At 42.3% G+C, this 17,506-nt stretch overlaps 1 protein-coding gene across 4 annotated transcripts in view; it reads left to right on the top strand.

Moving 5' to 3' along the window:
• Window positions 1-17,506, top strand: part of CCDC141 (coiled-coil domain containing 141) — a 646,235-nt gene that overhangs the window by 538,585 nt on the left and 90,144 nt on the right. For all 4 annotated transcript variants that reach the window (XM_069225437.1, XM_069225436.1, XM_069225434.1 and 1 more), the window contains exon 20: window positions 6,628-6,822. In XM_069225437.1, the coding sequence (XP_069081538.1) occupies window positions 6,628-6,822 (195 nt within the window). The remainder of the gene's footprint in view (window positions 1-6,627; window positions 6,823-17,506) is intronic.

Genomic DNA, 17,506 nt, shown 5'->3' with positions numbered 1-17,506 from the left:
ACTCTAGACAGCCACAAACACAGGAAGATTAGGTGTGTCTGAGTGCTCAGCTGCATTAATCTGCATTCTGATGGCTCTTCCTCACTAGGAAGGGTGGGATAAGATGACACTTACACCTGACTAGGCAGTGCTTGTCCCCACGGAAAGGGTTGGTTGCCCCCTGCTGGTAGTCTGGAGCTGGGGCTGAGGAAGAAAGAATACTTGTGCAATTCAAAGACCCTTTTTTGAAGGCATATTCGCTTATAAGTTTGCGGTCTTCGACCCCACCAAATCAGACACTTCTAGACCAACAACTGGACTGTGTCAGAAGAACTGCTGTGCTGCATCAAAGACTGTCACTCTACTGGACTGCTGATCTGGAAGGACTGCTTTTTTGCTGTGCTGCCTGCTGCTCTCTGACCTTGCTGAAGGAGAGCCAGACTCTGCCTTGCATCCCAAGTGATCTCCAAGCACTTGTTGGCTTGCCTCCTGTTGCTAGAGACTCAGAGATATCAAAGTTTCTACCCCTGCTCTTGTGTCTGGTTCACTCGAAGTGGACCCAGATACTTTCCCCAGCAAAAACGACGCATCTCTTGCCAGCTGGAAGAGGCAACCAATGTATTTACCTTGTTGAGGGAGCAGAACCAGTGCATAGCACTCAGAACCAGCCCTTCACCATCACATCATTGCCACATAGGAACCACTGCATCACCATCACTGCTAAAGAAAGATCCTTTACTGCATGGAGAAACCTGGCGCATTGGCTGTGGAACCAATGCATCTATGCTGCATCAGAATCAACGCATTGCTGGCACTCCTGAAGGAAGATCAACGCATCTCTTTACTGCATGGTGAAACCCAGAGCATCGGCTTAGGAACCGACGCATCGCAGCACCGGCGCTTCGCCTTTGGAACCGATGCATCACCAGCACTGCGTGAGAAAATTGACATATCTCTTGTTTGTGACCAGGATCAAGGTATTCGAACTATTGACTTTACCCTGGTCCAGAGCTACCTTGAGAAACACCTAAAGCATTATTTGCTTCTAAGCACTAGCACTCCTTTATTCTTCTAAAATTCATAACTCAACTTCTACTTATTGTATTTTTGTGGTTTTGGTCTTGATTTATTTATAACATTATTGTCTATTTTTATAAACCAGTGTGGTGTCTTTCTGTGGTGTTTTCTTTGTGTTACAGTGCGTGTGTGTGTGTGTGAGTGTGTGTGTTGCACAAATACTTTACACATTGCCTCTTGAGATAAGCCTGACTACTCTGTGCCAAGCTACCAGAGAGTGATCACAGGTTATTCTTTAGTGTGTGTCTGACTTACCCTGACTAGAGTGGTGGCCCCTGCTTGGGCTGGATGCATACTCTTGCCAACCAGAGACCCCAGGTCTAACACAATACATAAAGTCTCTTTAAAATTCTAAAAAGTGTATTTCTTTAACATGCCAAAGCTTTGAGATTATGTCACACTGCACTGAGCGATACCTATTAAAAGAGATAATTCTAAGGCATGAACTCAGAGGCAAGCAAGTTGTGATCTTGTATGTAGCCCAGATTCTTTTAGACAGAGCAACATGATTGCCTATTAAACACAATACGTTTTGTACCATTTGTATTCTGAAGTCACGCATTCAAAGGTGCTTTCATGTTGATAATGAAGAAAAAGGAGGCTCAGGGACATAAAAAATTGCCCAAGGTCACACAGTTTGGTTAAATGAGGAAGCCTGGATTAATCCCAAGGTTTTCTGGTTTCCCTTTGTGCAAATCAGACACTAAGTAGGTATTTATTTGTCTCTCATTTTTACCTCGATTGTTATTATTTTGTTATTAATTCTTTATGCATGATGGTAGATTAAAGGAGGAAGCTAGAAGCCACATGAAAGCTTAGCAAATTTTAAGGCTCGAGCTTCCAGGAGGATCTCAAGCTCAGCCAGAGCCAGGCATCTGTCTCCAGCCTGGCAACAACTTTCAGTGGCTCGCCCATCTCTAATATGAGATACATTTAGATCATTGAAGTGACATTGCTTATCTAACTAGCTTTTCAGCATTCAATATGCAACTCTTTTATGTTTTTTCATTTAACTTCTCTGTAGGAGATGTTTAAAAAATAATGACCATTGCAGTGTCCTCCTTGTCTTGGGATCAATTCCTGAGAATCTGTAATATTTTAGGATTCCTCCGTTCATGGTATTCCCATGTTTTCTAGAAGGCTGCTAAACATCACCCTAGTTGTCTGGTGCATAAAACATGGCAAATGATTGGCTAACCCCGAAGAGAATATTTGCTTTATGTAAACATATGGTAAAAATAGGCAAAAACTATGCAAACTGTGCAAGTGGCATACATGTCATATGTGACTTTAGTTGGACTTTAAAAGTATAGCACCTGTATTGCTCCACTAGTTCAGTATTGCTTTGGGCTAAGCTGCAGCAATCATGTATCATAGTAAGCCTTTAAGCATGTTTAAAGACTACATCTGCCATCAAATAAATCACCTGTAAATTGTGCCTTGGTGCTCACAAAGCCTAACTGTTTAATGCATGGAGGTGAGACATAATATATCAGCCATGTGTTTGCAGTAGCAGAATTGAACAGTGCTTCTTATGGCACAGGACAAAATAACCAGTTGTAAAGCCATACATTATGTATACTATCCATAAAATCCTAAAATGATGTAGAAATGAGTTAAAAATGTTGCTGCATTTTGCTATTAATTAACATTCTAATTCATTGATGGACATTTTATACCTAGGGCAAATGTCACAAAGAGGAAATTTAGAAAAGATGTTTATCTTTGATTAAACACAGCAGGCCTCTATCCTGGCTTTGGGAGGCTACCACCTCCCATAGTCACTGTAAATAGATTTCCCACAGCCCAGAGTTTTCCAGAAAAACTGTGAATGACGTTCAGGAAGGTCCATCTGTCGAACACAAAGGGCTTCTGTGGCTATTGCACTGCAAGGAGAGTCCTATCAACAGAAGAAGGGAAATATAATTACAGAACCTCACACACCCATAAAACTGTGGCCCACCACCTAACTGAGGAATGTGAAGAGAAGAGCAGGTATTGCATGTTTAGATCAAAGCAAACACACGGGACCAGATTCACAAAGGTAAACTTACACTTTTGTGTGAGTTTATGATTGTTTGCTATATTTTTATGTGTGGAGACTTCGCACTGGTAAAGATACTATTCATAATACCCTCTGTGAATAGCAAACAAGCATAAACTTTTTTTTTTTATAAATCTTTTTATTATTAAATGTACAAATGTTACTTATCATAAAACAACATTGGGAATAGCAAAAGTACAAATTCATACAGCATATATGTAGTCGAGCAGAGAAGGGCAGTGTCTAAGGAAAATCACCCCATCAGGATGTCTCTTTTACTGCCTACAACAATTCACTTCCTCGTAGTGAAGAAGGTCCCCCCAGCCACCACACTCCCCTCTTATTCCATGTCAGATCCCCAAAAGGCATTCTGTGCACACAATACATTGTCTCACTTCTTTGGGCAGCCCCTACTCTGGTATACTTCTTGTTCTACACTTTGACACCAGTCTAGCTCGTTTTCCCAATCCTCCAGACGAGGGGAGGATGTTTTACTCCAGGTCTGTGCAATATTTCTTTTTGCTACCCCTTCTGTCAACTCTGCCCACAGCTTTTGATATTTAGGCCATGACTCCTCTTCCGAAATCAGCAGGAGTAGCCATTTAGGGGGTTATTCTAACTTTGGAGGAGTGTTAATCCGTCCCAAATGTGACGGTAAAGTGACGGATATACCACCAGCCGTATTACGAGTTCCATAGGATATAATGGACTCGTAATACGGCTGGTGGTAAATCCGTCACTTTTCCGTCACTTTTGGGACGGATTAACACCTCCTCCAAAGTTAGAATAACCCCCTTAGTCTCCATAGAAAGTTCTCGTGAGAGGACCTGGGACATCCTGTCTGTAACTGCCTGCCAATACTCCTGTATTACTTGGCACTCCCAATGTATATGGAAAAAGATACCCTCCTGACTGCAACCTCCAAGGCACAGTGGTGTATTTGCCCTTTGTATCTTATGGAGCAGTACCCTAGAGTAATATGAGCAGTGTAAGATTCTCAGTTGCACCAGTCAAAAGTATAAGTTAAGCTTTATGAATCAGGCCCATGGTATGAGCCTTCCATTGCTATTTGTGACACTGTCACCTTTCATGCTGGAGTAACAAGGAAAGAGGGACAGTTTCGAGGTAACTGCCATTGGTGTGAAAGGGAGGATACTAATTCTAATAAACAATCGTATGCGCAGCTTAGAGAGCTCTAACAGGTGAGATTGTTTCAGATTTGTTTGGAAAACTCACAACATTGTGCTTTTTGTGATAGATTTAGGCCATAAATCAAAGAAAGAATTGAAATGTAGAGAAGGACCGAGGATAGGCACTTTTTGAGTATAGGTTCACTGTTGAATTATCACTACATATTGGGGCTCTCACCACCTTGAAATCAAAACATGTACTTAAAATTGAAAAAATGTAAAGAGAAGAACGTTGCTTGCCTCTCTGAGGAAGGATAGAGGCCATGAATCCTGGTTAATCCTGAAGCCAAAGATCTTGACTTTGTTTTAAATGGCTCAGGTAAACTACCATCCTCAAGTCAACAGAGAAATCCAGCGTAAGCGGGCACCTTAGACAACGGAATCATCAGGTCTAGATACAAATGACTTTTGACGCTAGGCCTGAAGAAGTGGTAGAGAGTACTGCCTACACATTGACTCTGTGCCTTGGTTCCCACAGAAAATCTCTAGAAAGTTTGAGGGCAATTGTAGCACTCGTAAATAACTTATTGAACTTTTGGAAAAGTTAGGCTCAGTACTTTTTGTACCTCCAGAGTGTTGGGACTTGGAACGTTTCCAGAGCACTGTGCCAAACCTACCTCACAAAGTTTGAATCTCTTTGGGCATGATTTCCTGCTTTGTCTAACCCGCCACTTTTGCAGCAAAGATAAAAGCTCCAGCTGGTCTATGGTACCCAGGTATCCAAACTCCTGCAGACCTGTCCATCCATTGCTCTCAACCTTGCCCTGATGGAACATTCTGAGCACCAGAAAAAATACAAAGTCTGAGCATATAGCACAAAAATGGAAACGAGCAGCAAGTGATACCAGCAGCAAGAAGAATTTTGTGACAACAGTTTTCAAGTTTGTCCTTTTCATAGCTTTTGGCAACGAAATGTAAAGCTTCTCTGAGTCATTAGATTTGATTTCCCAGCCTTCATGGATCCTCAGAAGCCACTGCATTATGCCTTGCTTTCTGTGGGGGTTCAGTTTCCATCTGATGGATAAAGATAGAAAGTAAAATTGTTGACCAGGACAATCTGCTGTGCTCTTCCTGACACACACTCCCTTCCTGTCTGGCGAAATGGCTGTTTAGGACACATTCGCCAACGCCTCATATACTGACATTGACATTGATCTTCCTCCTTGTTTTATAAGGATGATTTTTGTTTTTCCTCCACACAGTTCATAACTCTAGATCCTCTTTAACACTTTTTGTTGTTTTGGAGTCATTTAAAAAATTATATTATTTTAACTAAGTTGTTTTGCGAATTTTATGTTTATTTTATTTACTTTAATGTTTTTTTGCTGCTGGTATAATACTGCACATGCAACTTCACCGAGGGTAGCCTGTCTCCTTGAGTCATAGGTACCAATGGTAGGCTTAGAATTCCTCACTGAAACTTGCTTTTTAAGTCTTAGGTGCTTGGGTATCTGACTTGGTGGAAGCTCAGTCAATGCACTCTCCCCTAATCAATAACCACATTTTCACTGTATTGTTCCCTTCTATTATTTGTACTGGATCATGCAAATACATGTGTTAAAAAATGAAAGTTACTTGGTGGTTACCAGAATTACTAGAGTCGGGCTGCTTTTCGTTATCTTTTACTATGATGTTACGAGAATGTCCTTTCTTGATAATGTTCCATATCTAATGTCACAGAGCCAGTTCAGTTGCCATGGCTACAAATAAATAGCGTTTTGAATTGAATTCTTTTAAGACAGTCGGGATGGAGGAGAATACACTTCTAATTTGGAGTCAATCTCAGGAAATGAAGGAGGTTTAAGGAGAAGTATTTTAGTTGTCTGAGCTTCATAAATGTTGGGGATACAGAGAACTAAAATCATTAGTTGCCATTTCTGAGAGAAACATAGTTAAATGAAACAGATTCTACATTTGCTTCAGTCACTAATTATTGGCAGACAAAATAGGTGTGAAAAAACCATTGGGGCTGTTGGTGAATACCATAAGAGCTGTGAGTATGTGGGTAACAACCATGACATTGCCACCAACTCTACTGTAGGACCTTCAAAATATCTGCTGTGCTTCCAGATTTTCCCCTAGTAATTTGTGGACTGTGCAGTTGGGAAAATCTCCAATTTATCACTCTTTGAACCAGGAGTTGGGACTGTCAACATCAGGACCAACCTACTGCTCATCCAAATGCAAATGTTTTTGTCAAGTGGCTGCTATGTTCATAACTAGACATGGCAAGAGTCAATAAGGTTCGGTTTTTGCTGTTATTTCTATTATCCTCAGTTTGAGGGAAAAAATGCGAACATGCACGGAAAGTTATACTTGTTTTTTGCTTTAATTTAGAGTTTAACAAAGAAGATGGACAATATCGAAAAGAAAGTATGTACGAGCACACAAAAGGAGCCCAGTGATAAGGATGTCAGTGTTCAACAGACAGTGACTGATTTACAGACTCAATTCCATGAATTTGTAAGAGGTGTTGAAGAATACAAGAAGCATTTGGATATGACAGAGAATCTGCAGCAGCTAACAGAAGAGGTACATATGAAGACCTTTATTTAAAACAACTGCTAGGTAAAGTAGTCTGGGGCTTTGTGTGTTTTCCTTGGGGAGGCGGTTCGGGATCCTGGGTTGTCATGTGTTCAGATCTTGCCAATAAGAAACACCTCCCTCTCTGCAGTATCAAACACTGGACTTACCAGACAGCTCAAAAGTAATTGTGTATGTCCTTTACAGCCCTGCGCTCTCTGTGCTGAGTGCAGTAAATGACCAAGTGAGATGGCTGTGTTGCCCATGGTCTGTGGGAGGAGGCATGGATTTGGGCGTACATCTAGTAGGTTGCAGTCAGGAGATTCTCAAGCATTTCAGTTAAGGGCATGCAGGTGCCTGTGCACTCCTTTTCTAGGTATGTATAACTGATGCAACTCAAGGGCTGGTGCTGTCCTCCACTGGGGGCCTCATGCATAATGCTGAAACAAGAGCAATTAATAGTAGTTAACGACGTGCTGCAAGCAGAACAGTGTTGTGTACTTTGCTTTCTGTTGTTGAAGATGAATTTTTTTTAGCTATGTATGGTTTGTTTTATCATGGATCTCATTCTAAATGATGTAATTGGACATCCCTTAGTCTATTCCACTGCACAATCTGAACAGTGCAGTGTTACCCTAGGTGTGCCCACCTACACACACACACTACACAAAAACACACACACACACAGAATAAAAATGCACCAATTAGAACAGCCATGTGTATCATGTAAATTTAATGAGTATTCCAACTAGTAATACAAGAATGATGATTCAGAGATCGACTGTATCCATTACATCTTTATTTAACCATTCAGAAGCAGTTTATCAATAGTCATACAGTCAACATATTTCACTCTTAAAAAATAACTTTTTCAGGGCTTATTATTGATGATGGCCTTGGCATTGTCAAACACAAAGTCCTCAGTGTATCTATTTGCAAAACATAGGAGAGCAAGGATTCAGACCACACGCATTGAAAGGAGCCGAAGCTTTCTATTTCGATTTTAAAAAAGTATTTTCAATTTGCAGCACGCTTCGGGAGTTGCCTTAGCAATTCTGCTATATGTTATGTTTCACTTCAGAACACTGCCACAAAATTAACTTTGGAAAAATAGACTTTGTTTCTCCAGCCCCATAAAAAGAAACACAGGTTCGTCTTGTGTGCCTGATGGGTTCTATAAACAGTGGTTGGTAAGTGCATGAGTGTGGCAAGCAGCCTGCATCATTTCCTCACAGGTTGTGTGAAACAAGGTTTAGACAGTGAACTTAAAACAGCAGCAGAAAAGTGTGCAAGCAGCGGAATGCTGAAAACGGACATGGAATGTTAGTATAGATTTGTGACCGACAGATTGCTGGGATTTGAGTCCTGTACCTAGCAACTGACAAAATGGCACACTTGGGAGCTAGCCTGGATGATGACCTCCCAGTCTTCCTACTGTCAGCCTCCTGGCCTAGAAGTGTGGTCAGAATCCTTGCTCTTCCATGTTTTGCAAATAGCTATGAAAGGGACTTTGTCTTTGACGGTTCCGAAGCCATCATTGATAACAAACCCTGAAGATGCTCTTTTTTAAGAGCGAAACCAGTTAACTGTATGATCATTGATGACTGTTTCTGAATGATCACCTAAAGATTTAATGGATACCGCTGTTCTTTGAAAGAAGCATTCTTGTATCACTAATGGGAATAATTTCATTGAATTTACTTGATACACTTGCCTCTTCTTGTTGTTGACTCTCTGTGGAGTATTGTTCATTCTAAATGTTGTCTATCATGAATCTCACTCATTCTGAATTTTGTCTCTCATCCTTCACACTGTTTATTGTTCTTCACCAGCTTTCTTAAGATCTAAACTTTAGATCTATATAGCTAAACAAATGCTCTGGTCTCAGGATATGGTCCATATCATTTGACTCTACTTATTCTTCTAAGGCTGGCAGTCAGATCGTTGTTGTTCAAGCTTCTTGGATTTGAAGGAGCTGCTCTATTGTTTCAGACAAATGATGGACTATATGGCATTCTTAGAGAGGTCATGTCATTTCCCTTGTAATGCTGAATGACCCACAGCATTTAACCTGGATACCTTGGGTTCTTAGTATATTTTTAAGATTCTTGTTTCCGCTTGCTTTGTCCTGGTTTGGCACCATCACGGCAATACAGTGACTGTGTTTTTGATGGCCTGGGAGCAGGTTACTGGCAAAGGTCAAAGCAGTGTAACTGTTCATTTATTTTGTAACTTTATCGCGCATGGACGAGGTCAAACCAAGCATCTCTGTGACCTCTGCAAACGTTCAGGATTATGCATGTAATATTGCATTGGTTTAGACTTACAGAAGCCAACATGTGTTCCATTTTCTGTTACCTCTGCCCCATTTCTCTATCCTGTGCTGTCTCCTGTATGGAATGTTTAGACCGCTCCTGCGTGTGAGTTCCAATTTGTAAATAATTCAGTTTATGTGAGGTGCCAGCCTTGATTTACTTATATCGGAATAAACTGTCATGCCCGCTTGTTCTTTCTGACTGAAATCTTAATCTTCATGACAGATCTTGACATTTTTTTCACTGGATGCACAAAGTTCAGGGGGCATAGCTACTCCTCAGTTCAGACATCATACTTTTGTTTTGTTGACTGTACTTAAACCTAATAAAAGCTTGCAACTGATACTTTATTTCTCTATTGAGAGGCATTACAAAGCGCTGTGCATTCCCTTTCGGATACTTCAGAGCACTATAAGGGCAGCATAGACAGCCTGCAACAAGCCAGAGCGTTAGAGTCCAGTCGGTGATAGTTGTCTACCATAGATGCAACTTGTTAGGTTTTATCTACAACCTAGGTTCAGTACTTTTCACAGTCTAAATCCCTCAACTCCTGTGGTATAATATAAGAAAACACCTGCCACACTCTAGGGGCCGGGATTGCATTCACTGCTCTTGGACTGGAGCAACGCTGCATCACTGTTTGAATGTACTAACCAGTGTAAAAGGGAATTTTCAGTTAATTGCAAATGTGTTTCGCTACCTATTGGTTAGAGCAATTATCATTTTGCATGTGTCAAACAGTGCATTTGATGGTGGAAAATTACACTGTAACCAGTGAGAAAATGCTTCGTCGGTGGTACCATGAATTTAATATGGCCCCAGATGGGTAGATGAAAAGTGTAATAACAAATCCATGTGGGCAATATAGGATAATATCACGACCTGGCTTTGTAAGAAAACAATTCCTAAAATACCTTTGGACAAGTGTCAGGGTAGACCAGTGTTTCAGCTATGAGTCAGGCACATTTCTATCATCATGGCTGTTTATTTTTAGAAGGAAAAATTCTTTAGATTTCCATTCCTAAGCCTTGGTATTATGTTTCCCTGTAAATGTATCACATTTTTTTAATTTCGCTCTCCACCTATAAAGCAGTAGTAGTGACTCAGAAATAAATAGTTGGCATTATTTAGGAGAGAAGTAGAACATATATAACACATTATAAATATTTGGCATTATTTAGGGGAGAAGTAGAACAACATAAATAGCACATTAAGAGATACTAAAACTTGACATAAAGTAAACAAAGGGAATAATAAGTGAAATCAGAAAAGCAAGTAAAAAACACAAAATCTTAAGTGAAAACGGTTACATTGCATACAAAATTCAATTCAGTTAATAGTTGACTCATCCCTAGTTTCATCGCTGTGAGAAAACACGCCTGATTTCTCACATATTGTTGCTAGTTCCATGGCACTATCATCACACAACTTGCGTTTCATGTTGAATGAATTGTGTCACTGAAACACAGCGTGTTTAATTTTAACAACATAATTTTGGTCCCTCCCCTTGCCAGGAGGGCAATTATACATAACCTGTCACCTGAAAGTCCTGTTTGTGGTACCTATAGAATGTTGCAAACGTAGAACACCGACCGATTGTGAGGGAGTAAGCAAAATAGGAATACGGCTAGAAAGGTAGGACGAAATATACTTAAGGTGAGGGGTTTTCAAAAAGAGGGAGAAAATCACACCAGCCCTGTAACACGCAGACCTACCAATAAAACTGTATTAGACCCCTGGGATATTTATGTATTTGCTCTAAAGCACGTGCCAGCGAACTGTCTTGAGGCTTCCCATCCAGCGTTGGCCCCCGCAAATGTAATAGGGAAGAGCAGGCAAGGATGGGGATGGGGCTGGGCAGTGGGACTAGGAGTTTGGGGGGATAAAAATAAAATAATATAAACAAAAAAAAAGAATTACCTTCACGGATGATGCCGGCCGCCTTGTGCTCCTTTTCTGGTGTCCCAGCATTCACTGGGACACAAGCACAGGCTCCCCAGCAATCCTGGCACTACTTTCATGCTAAACCAAAAGCAACAGATGATGGACAGAATGCAGAACAAATCAAACATTCACCCCCAGTCACAGGTCTGGGTTTAATCCATCAGTTTATTTGCTTGCCACACCATTCCAGTTTGGACCCAGCCATATGCAAATCAGTCTTGACCATGTTCTCCATGGGAAAAGTACAGCCAGAACTGCCATGCCTGGTCCTCCCTGGACCAGAAACATGCATCCTGCAACCGGTTTCGGGGTATCACCCCTCATCAGCCAGGCTAGCTTGAATCTCGCACTTAGGTGCACTCTCTCCTTCTTCCCCTCCACTCACCCCCCTCCTGTGGCCCAACACCGCCCCTTCCTGCACATGAGCCATCAGCTGTAAAATAAAACGGTAATTAAATATTGTTTTATTTCACAGCTCCAGGCTCTTAGCCAGGGATTGACGCTCCTTTGCCATTGCGAAGGAGCCGCCCCTGTTCCCATCCCTATGTATGCAGCCTGCTCCTGGTCATACTCAGTACACTTCTGTAAATACCCTTATTTAGTTTTGTGTGGGGGTAGGTTTTCCTGTGTGTGCAATGTTAAAACCGGGTCCACTGCAATAAATTAATATAGCTTTCTGCTCTTGAATTTCAGAAGCTCCTGGGGATAATTCTAAATTTAAAAGCAGTGCCTTCAATGCACCTGAACTCAGAAGCAGTAGCACAACTGCTCTAGAATACGGAAATGACTGAGTTGACACCCACATTTGCAAAGCCAGGAGAATTACATTATTTATCTTATGTATTGTCTACGATGTAGTAGGCAGTCCTGCAGAACAGAATGCCTAGAACCAGTTACCTATCATTTATCCTGATAAATGCATGGCATGGGTAATTGACCAGAACTAATGCAGAAAAATGTTGACATTCTTGACCCCAGTGGTATAAGCTTAATGTCCTTTTATCCATGACACGTTCTTGTGTGAATGATATATTCCCACAACTATGAAGCATACCACTCTGCCGTGGGTTTCACTTCTTTTAACAAAAATCCACACACCAATCACACTCTAATGAGCATAAAATACTAGTTGAGTTCACAGGGGTAATTTTGACAGGGAAAATAGTAGTGCTTGGTCGTTCTGAGGAAGAGTAGTATCAAAACCCGTTTGAGAGGGTCACAGGGCAAGCAGGGGTTACTGGGCCCAACTGTGGGGGCTGAGGCATCTTACTCCTGATGTCCAAGGGCGCGACCTACAATAGATCCTGAGAAACTGGACTAAGTTCTCCTTCAGCACGTATCTCTCAGTGGTAGCGCATGTCGGGCAGTCCAAGGCTTCTCTGTGGAGAGGCAGACACATGGGGGTGAACATAGGCTCACAAGTCAAAATATGTGCAGCAGCAATAAATGATTGTCCAGTCAAATACTTGCTTTGTGATACAAGAAGCATTTATATATGATTACACAGTAAAATATGTAATTCACAAACAGTACTCAGTCTTCTGAGGTCACTGCTCTAGTGTTTCTTAAGCAGAACAATGAGTCCCCCTCCCCTCAGGCTGGCATTAGTAGGTATTCCCCATTTACTATAGGTGACATTCAGGTTAAGCCCCACTAGCAGTCCGAGTCTCAGGAGTCCCACTCCGACTCCATATTAAAGTCAACAGTATACCAGCGCACAGTAGCTTATCTGCCAGGCAAGTTCCCCCAGGGCCGACTGGCCCAAAATCAGTCTTACCTGCACCAGTAGGATGAGAGCAACCAGAGTATCTGAATGTGCCCTTCACAGATTCTGAAACTGCATCATCTCTCTTCGGTAAGACTTTCACGTGCATCCAAGGTGGGCGGCAGTTGACTGTGTTCAAATTCCTCACACGCCGTCCTGCAATGGCCAGGGATTTTCAATGTACCTCCAAGATGGGTAAGTTATTCGGTACTTCCGATGGGTAGTGGGGCAGTGTGACGGCCCTGGTGCTGGCCCTCAGTCATGGATCAAGCTGACTAGAGCTACCAAGGCATCCTCTCTCCTCCAATGATGATCATGACCAGGTCACACTTCTTGCTTGGTCCCAATGGCCCCCTCTGACATGTGCGGTCACCGTCACTTCACTGCACGCAATCTCTGACCCGATCGGCAGGGGCCTCACCTGGAATACGGGGTCACCAACTTAACACCACATATGAGCTGTGTCCCGCTCAGAATGGCAGTACTTTTCACGGTGGCCCCACCTAGCATATGGGGTCACCACTCTAACACTGCACATGGGCTATGATCCATTCGGTGCAGCAACAATCCCAACTCACTTCACAGCAGCCATCCTTCCGCATATGTGGGTCGCATACTTCTCCTGCACATAGGCAATGACCCATTAGGTGCAGTAGCTGACTCCTCAAACCTCGCTATGGGGATTCAGTCACCAGGATTCTCTAGTGGACTTGCTTCCTCCAACATTCTCCTCTTACTCATAGGGCACACTGGGCTTGGCAAGCAGGCAGGTGCTTGTATTCCAGGTTCCAGGGCAGGTGGTCTTGGATTCCCTAGGTAATGTTTCCTCTCCCAGCTCACAGACTAGCAGGCCTTGGCCCCCAGTCCTGGTAATGGGAATAAGTCTTCGAGAGCTTCTCCTTGCAGCGCCTGACTGGCTGCTTGACTGTGGACAATTTTTGGGGTCTCAAGCTCCCCATATTATAGTCCATTTCCAGATACCAAATGTGATTTCGTCTGAGTCTTTGAAGTTTATGTTGGAGGTCGGATTCCTTTTGAAGTGCCCACTCCTCTGTTCTGTCGTCCTCCTGAAAGCAGTATGTCAAAGCTGGAGCAACTTCAAATCTCATTAGAGAATAGAAGTTCACACCTTAGTGTCAGCCACAGTGATATGTGTATCAAATGTTTACCCCGGGGGCCTAAACCCCACTCAAATATTCTTTAATCAGCCCCATCTTGTTCCTGAGGTGTACCCAGGCCCCATTCTTGGGACCTCTCTTGGAATCAAAGAGCACCCTTTGAAGTGTACCAGAGAATCTGGCTCTCTGTTCCTGTAGTATGTCCCACCCATTTTACAGGAATGCAGGAATAGACAAAGGAGGGAGGGATTCCTCTACCCCTCATGTTTTTCCAGTCAGCCCTGGTTCCCCTATATGGAACCCAGAGTCTGCCATCTATTGTACCATTCACAGGCACACATACACCAGCACATGCATGTAAGATATGCACACTGCACAGCACTACATCCTTCATGTATTAAACCATTCACAGGAACACGCACCTAGCACTAACCTATAACATACACACACTGCACAGCACTACATCCTTTACGTACTTCATCCCTGTATTGTACCATTCATAGGCACACCCACACCCAGCACCGCACACCAAACCGATGTAGGCCAAGGGTGAGTTAGTTGCACAGCAGCAGCATTTTACATATGTGAGCTTGTAGGCCTTAATCTAGTGGTCCAGGCAAAAAGGATCTAATCACTTCGACTTATCACTACACACTACACAGTATGCTGCCACGACTGCGCTCATGCTGCTTAACTCTTGGTAAAAGCAGTAGCCCCTTATTTCTATGAGGCTAGCACTTTGGATGTCCCTCCAGCTCCAACGAGACCGCACTCAGGTCTATCGCATGGTTCACTTGCATGATCCATGTTTGACTATGACAAAAAAAAAAATCAGCCTTAGGCATCCAGACATCAGTACAGTTTTGGCACTCAGGGCAGGAGTGCACATTCATGACCATGCGAGGGACTTTTACATCCCTACAAGTAGGAATTAGTGTAATGAAGATAATCTGTAACCAATGATTGCACCCTGGCCCCTTTTCCTCAGCTCAGTCCTTACATCTTGAAGAACTAACAAGAAGTGGCTAGTCTTCAACCAGTATACAGTGATATCAAGGAATGATCCTTTTGGGACACAGGTTTCAAAACACCCTTATAAAATATTAACTGCTTGAAGACCAGCAATGCCTTGCACACATAAGTTTGAGACAGAAAGCCCACATAGTGGATTCATAACATACTCCACCTATCAGAAAATATTGTCGTGAAATACGTAACAATGATCTACGACTCTTGCAATACCACAGGAAGTCCTGTGGCACACATGATTTGAAAAGGATCTTAGTGTCCCACACTACCCAGCCCATATAACCTGAAGGACCTTTCACAACTACGTAGGTCATGGTGAACATAAGTGCTGCCAGGAGAATCAAGTAGTTAATTCGCCTTCAGATGCCTGGGACAACATAAGCAACCATAGAGAGGTCAGTGATCCAGTGTCAATTAAGAACATATAAAGCCTGGAAAATAACCTTCCTGCTATGCCAGAAAATAATTTTATTGTATACTCATAATTCAACAAAGCAATGACTGAAAATTAAATATTAAGTAGAACAGATCTACTGAGGAACTGAAGGGACTGACGTGTCCAACTCAAAGTATTTTAGCACCATAAGTGAAGCAAATTTTGTGCTTTCCTTCTTTTTGAGCATGCTGCAATTTAACCCTTTTCCACTAAGCACAAGCCATCTGCCTAACTCTCTGGATGATAGTCTAGTATGGGTTTGGCTAAATTTAGTAAAGTAATAACACAATTCAGTAATTCTAAATAAGTATAGTTTTGCAAGGGGGGCATCGGGTTTGAACTTTCTGGTGGTTTGAAGCACTGTATAAATCACAACATAAAATAGCATTTAATTTAGGTGAAGGTTTCAAGGAAATATATTCATTCACATATAGCATAATGCTTATTTTATAATATGGGTGTGCAATATTTCATCTTTCTGTGGACAAATTTACAAGTTCCTAATTTTCTGCCATCCTTGATTTGCAAAGTTTCTTTGGTTATCCACAAATGAGACACATTTTTACCACAGTGCAATGTAATTTTCACTACCCTGTAAAATATTTTTCATTTTAATCAAATTAAGCTAGGATGGAAAGTGTTTTTCGCTGTATGCTTACCTTTCACACAGCTTTCCTATGTATAATGATAGTGTAGACCATAACACATTTTTATATGAAGTAGACCAATCAATTAATCAGGATTTATAAAGTGTAGCTAATCACCCCATAGGGTATCCACACACTTGCAGGTCCCAGAGGCTCATTCGAACAACCAGGTCTTGCGGGCCCTTCAGAATTCTGGAAGTGATGTGATGGTCTGGAGTTGCATGGGGAGGCTGTTCCAGGTCTTTGCTGCTATGTGGGAGAAGGAGCAACCTCCATTTCTGCTTCTGAAGATGAGGGGAGTGTGGCAAGTGATCGGGAGGCAGAGTGGAGTCTTCTCGATGGTTGGTGGGAGTTGAGGTAGTGGTTAATGTAGGCAGGTTCTTGGTTGTGTAGAGTCTATGTGCATGGGTCAGCAGCTTGAATTGACATCTCTTCCATATGGTGAGCCAATGAATTTGCCTGAGGTGGGGCGTTATGTGGGTTCATCGGGGAAGGTCGAGGGTGAGTTTGTCTGCAAGGTTCTGTAAGATTTAAAGTCTCTGTAGGAGTTGTGTGGCGATTCCTACATAGAGAGAGTTGCTCTCGTCCAGTCAGCTGGTGATGAGGGCCTGTGTCATGAAGCGTCTCATGTGCAGTGGTAGACACTTGAAGATCTTAAATAGCATGCGCAGAGTGAGGAAGTAGGCGGAGGAGATGTTGATCTGTGACTTCATGGTGAGCTTGTTGTCAATCATGATTCCTAGGTTTCTAGCGTGGTGGGAGGAAGTGGGTCTTAGTTCCGGTGGCCACCAGGAGTCGTTCAGTGTGTTGCTGTTGTTGTCAAAGGTTAGCCCTTCTGTCTTGTCCATATCAGGCTGCAGGATGTTCTTCATCTAGTCGGTGACACTTGTCATGCATCTGTAGAAGTTAGTCCTCGGGTGGTGGGGTCATCTGTGAGTGAGAGGATGAGTTGGGTGTTATCTGTGTAGGAAATTATGTTGCGACCGTGAGATCTGACATTGTTGGCCATCAGGGTCATATATGCATTTAAGAGTGTGGGGCTGAGCCATGGTGGACACCGCAGTCAATGTCCTTGGGTTTGAAGGTGGAAGGTGGGAGGTGGATCCTCTGGGTTCTTCTGCTGTGATCCTTTACAGAGCCATTTTATTGTTGTTAAATGAAGAATTGTGCAACATTATTTTCAGGTAAAGTCATTGTTTTATTCACAAGTGCAAATAGCAAACTTCTGAAAGTTGTGAAAGATTGCAATGAAAAATAAATTATATCGTCCACACTTTTGGCACATTGATACATAAAAGGATTTGCCCTGTAGGAAGCTCACCCAGTTTGTTGAAATGGGGAAGCCGTCATTAGAACTCTTGCCCAGAACTGCTACGTCTTTGCAAATGTGAAATGTAAATGTTTCCATAGTGATAAAAGAGCTGCACTAAACAGGAAGA

This window comes from Pleurodeles waltl, chromosome 3_1, assembly GCF_031143425.1.
Source record: "Pleurodeles waltl isolate 20211129_DDA chromosome 3_1, aPleWal1.hap1.20221129, whole genome shotgun sequence".
NCBI lineage: Eukaryota > Metazoa > Chordata > Amphibia > Caudata > Salamandridae > Pleurodeles > Pleurodeles waltl.
This window is presented reverse-complemented; position numbering and strand designations above follow the sequence as displayed.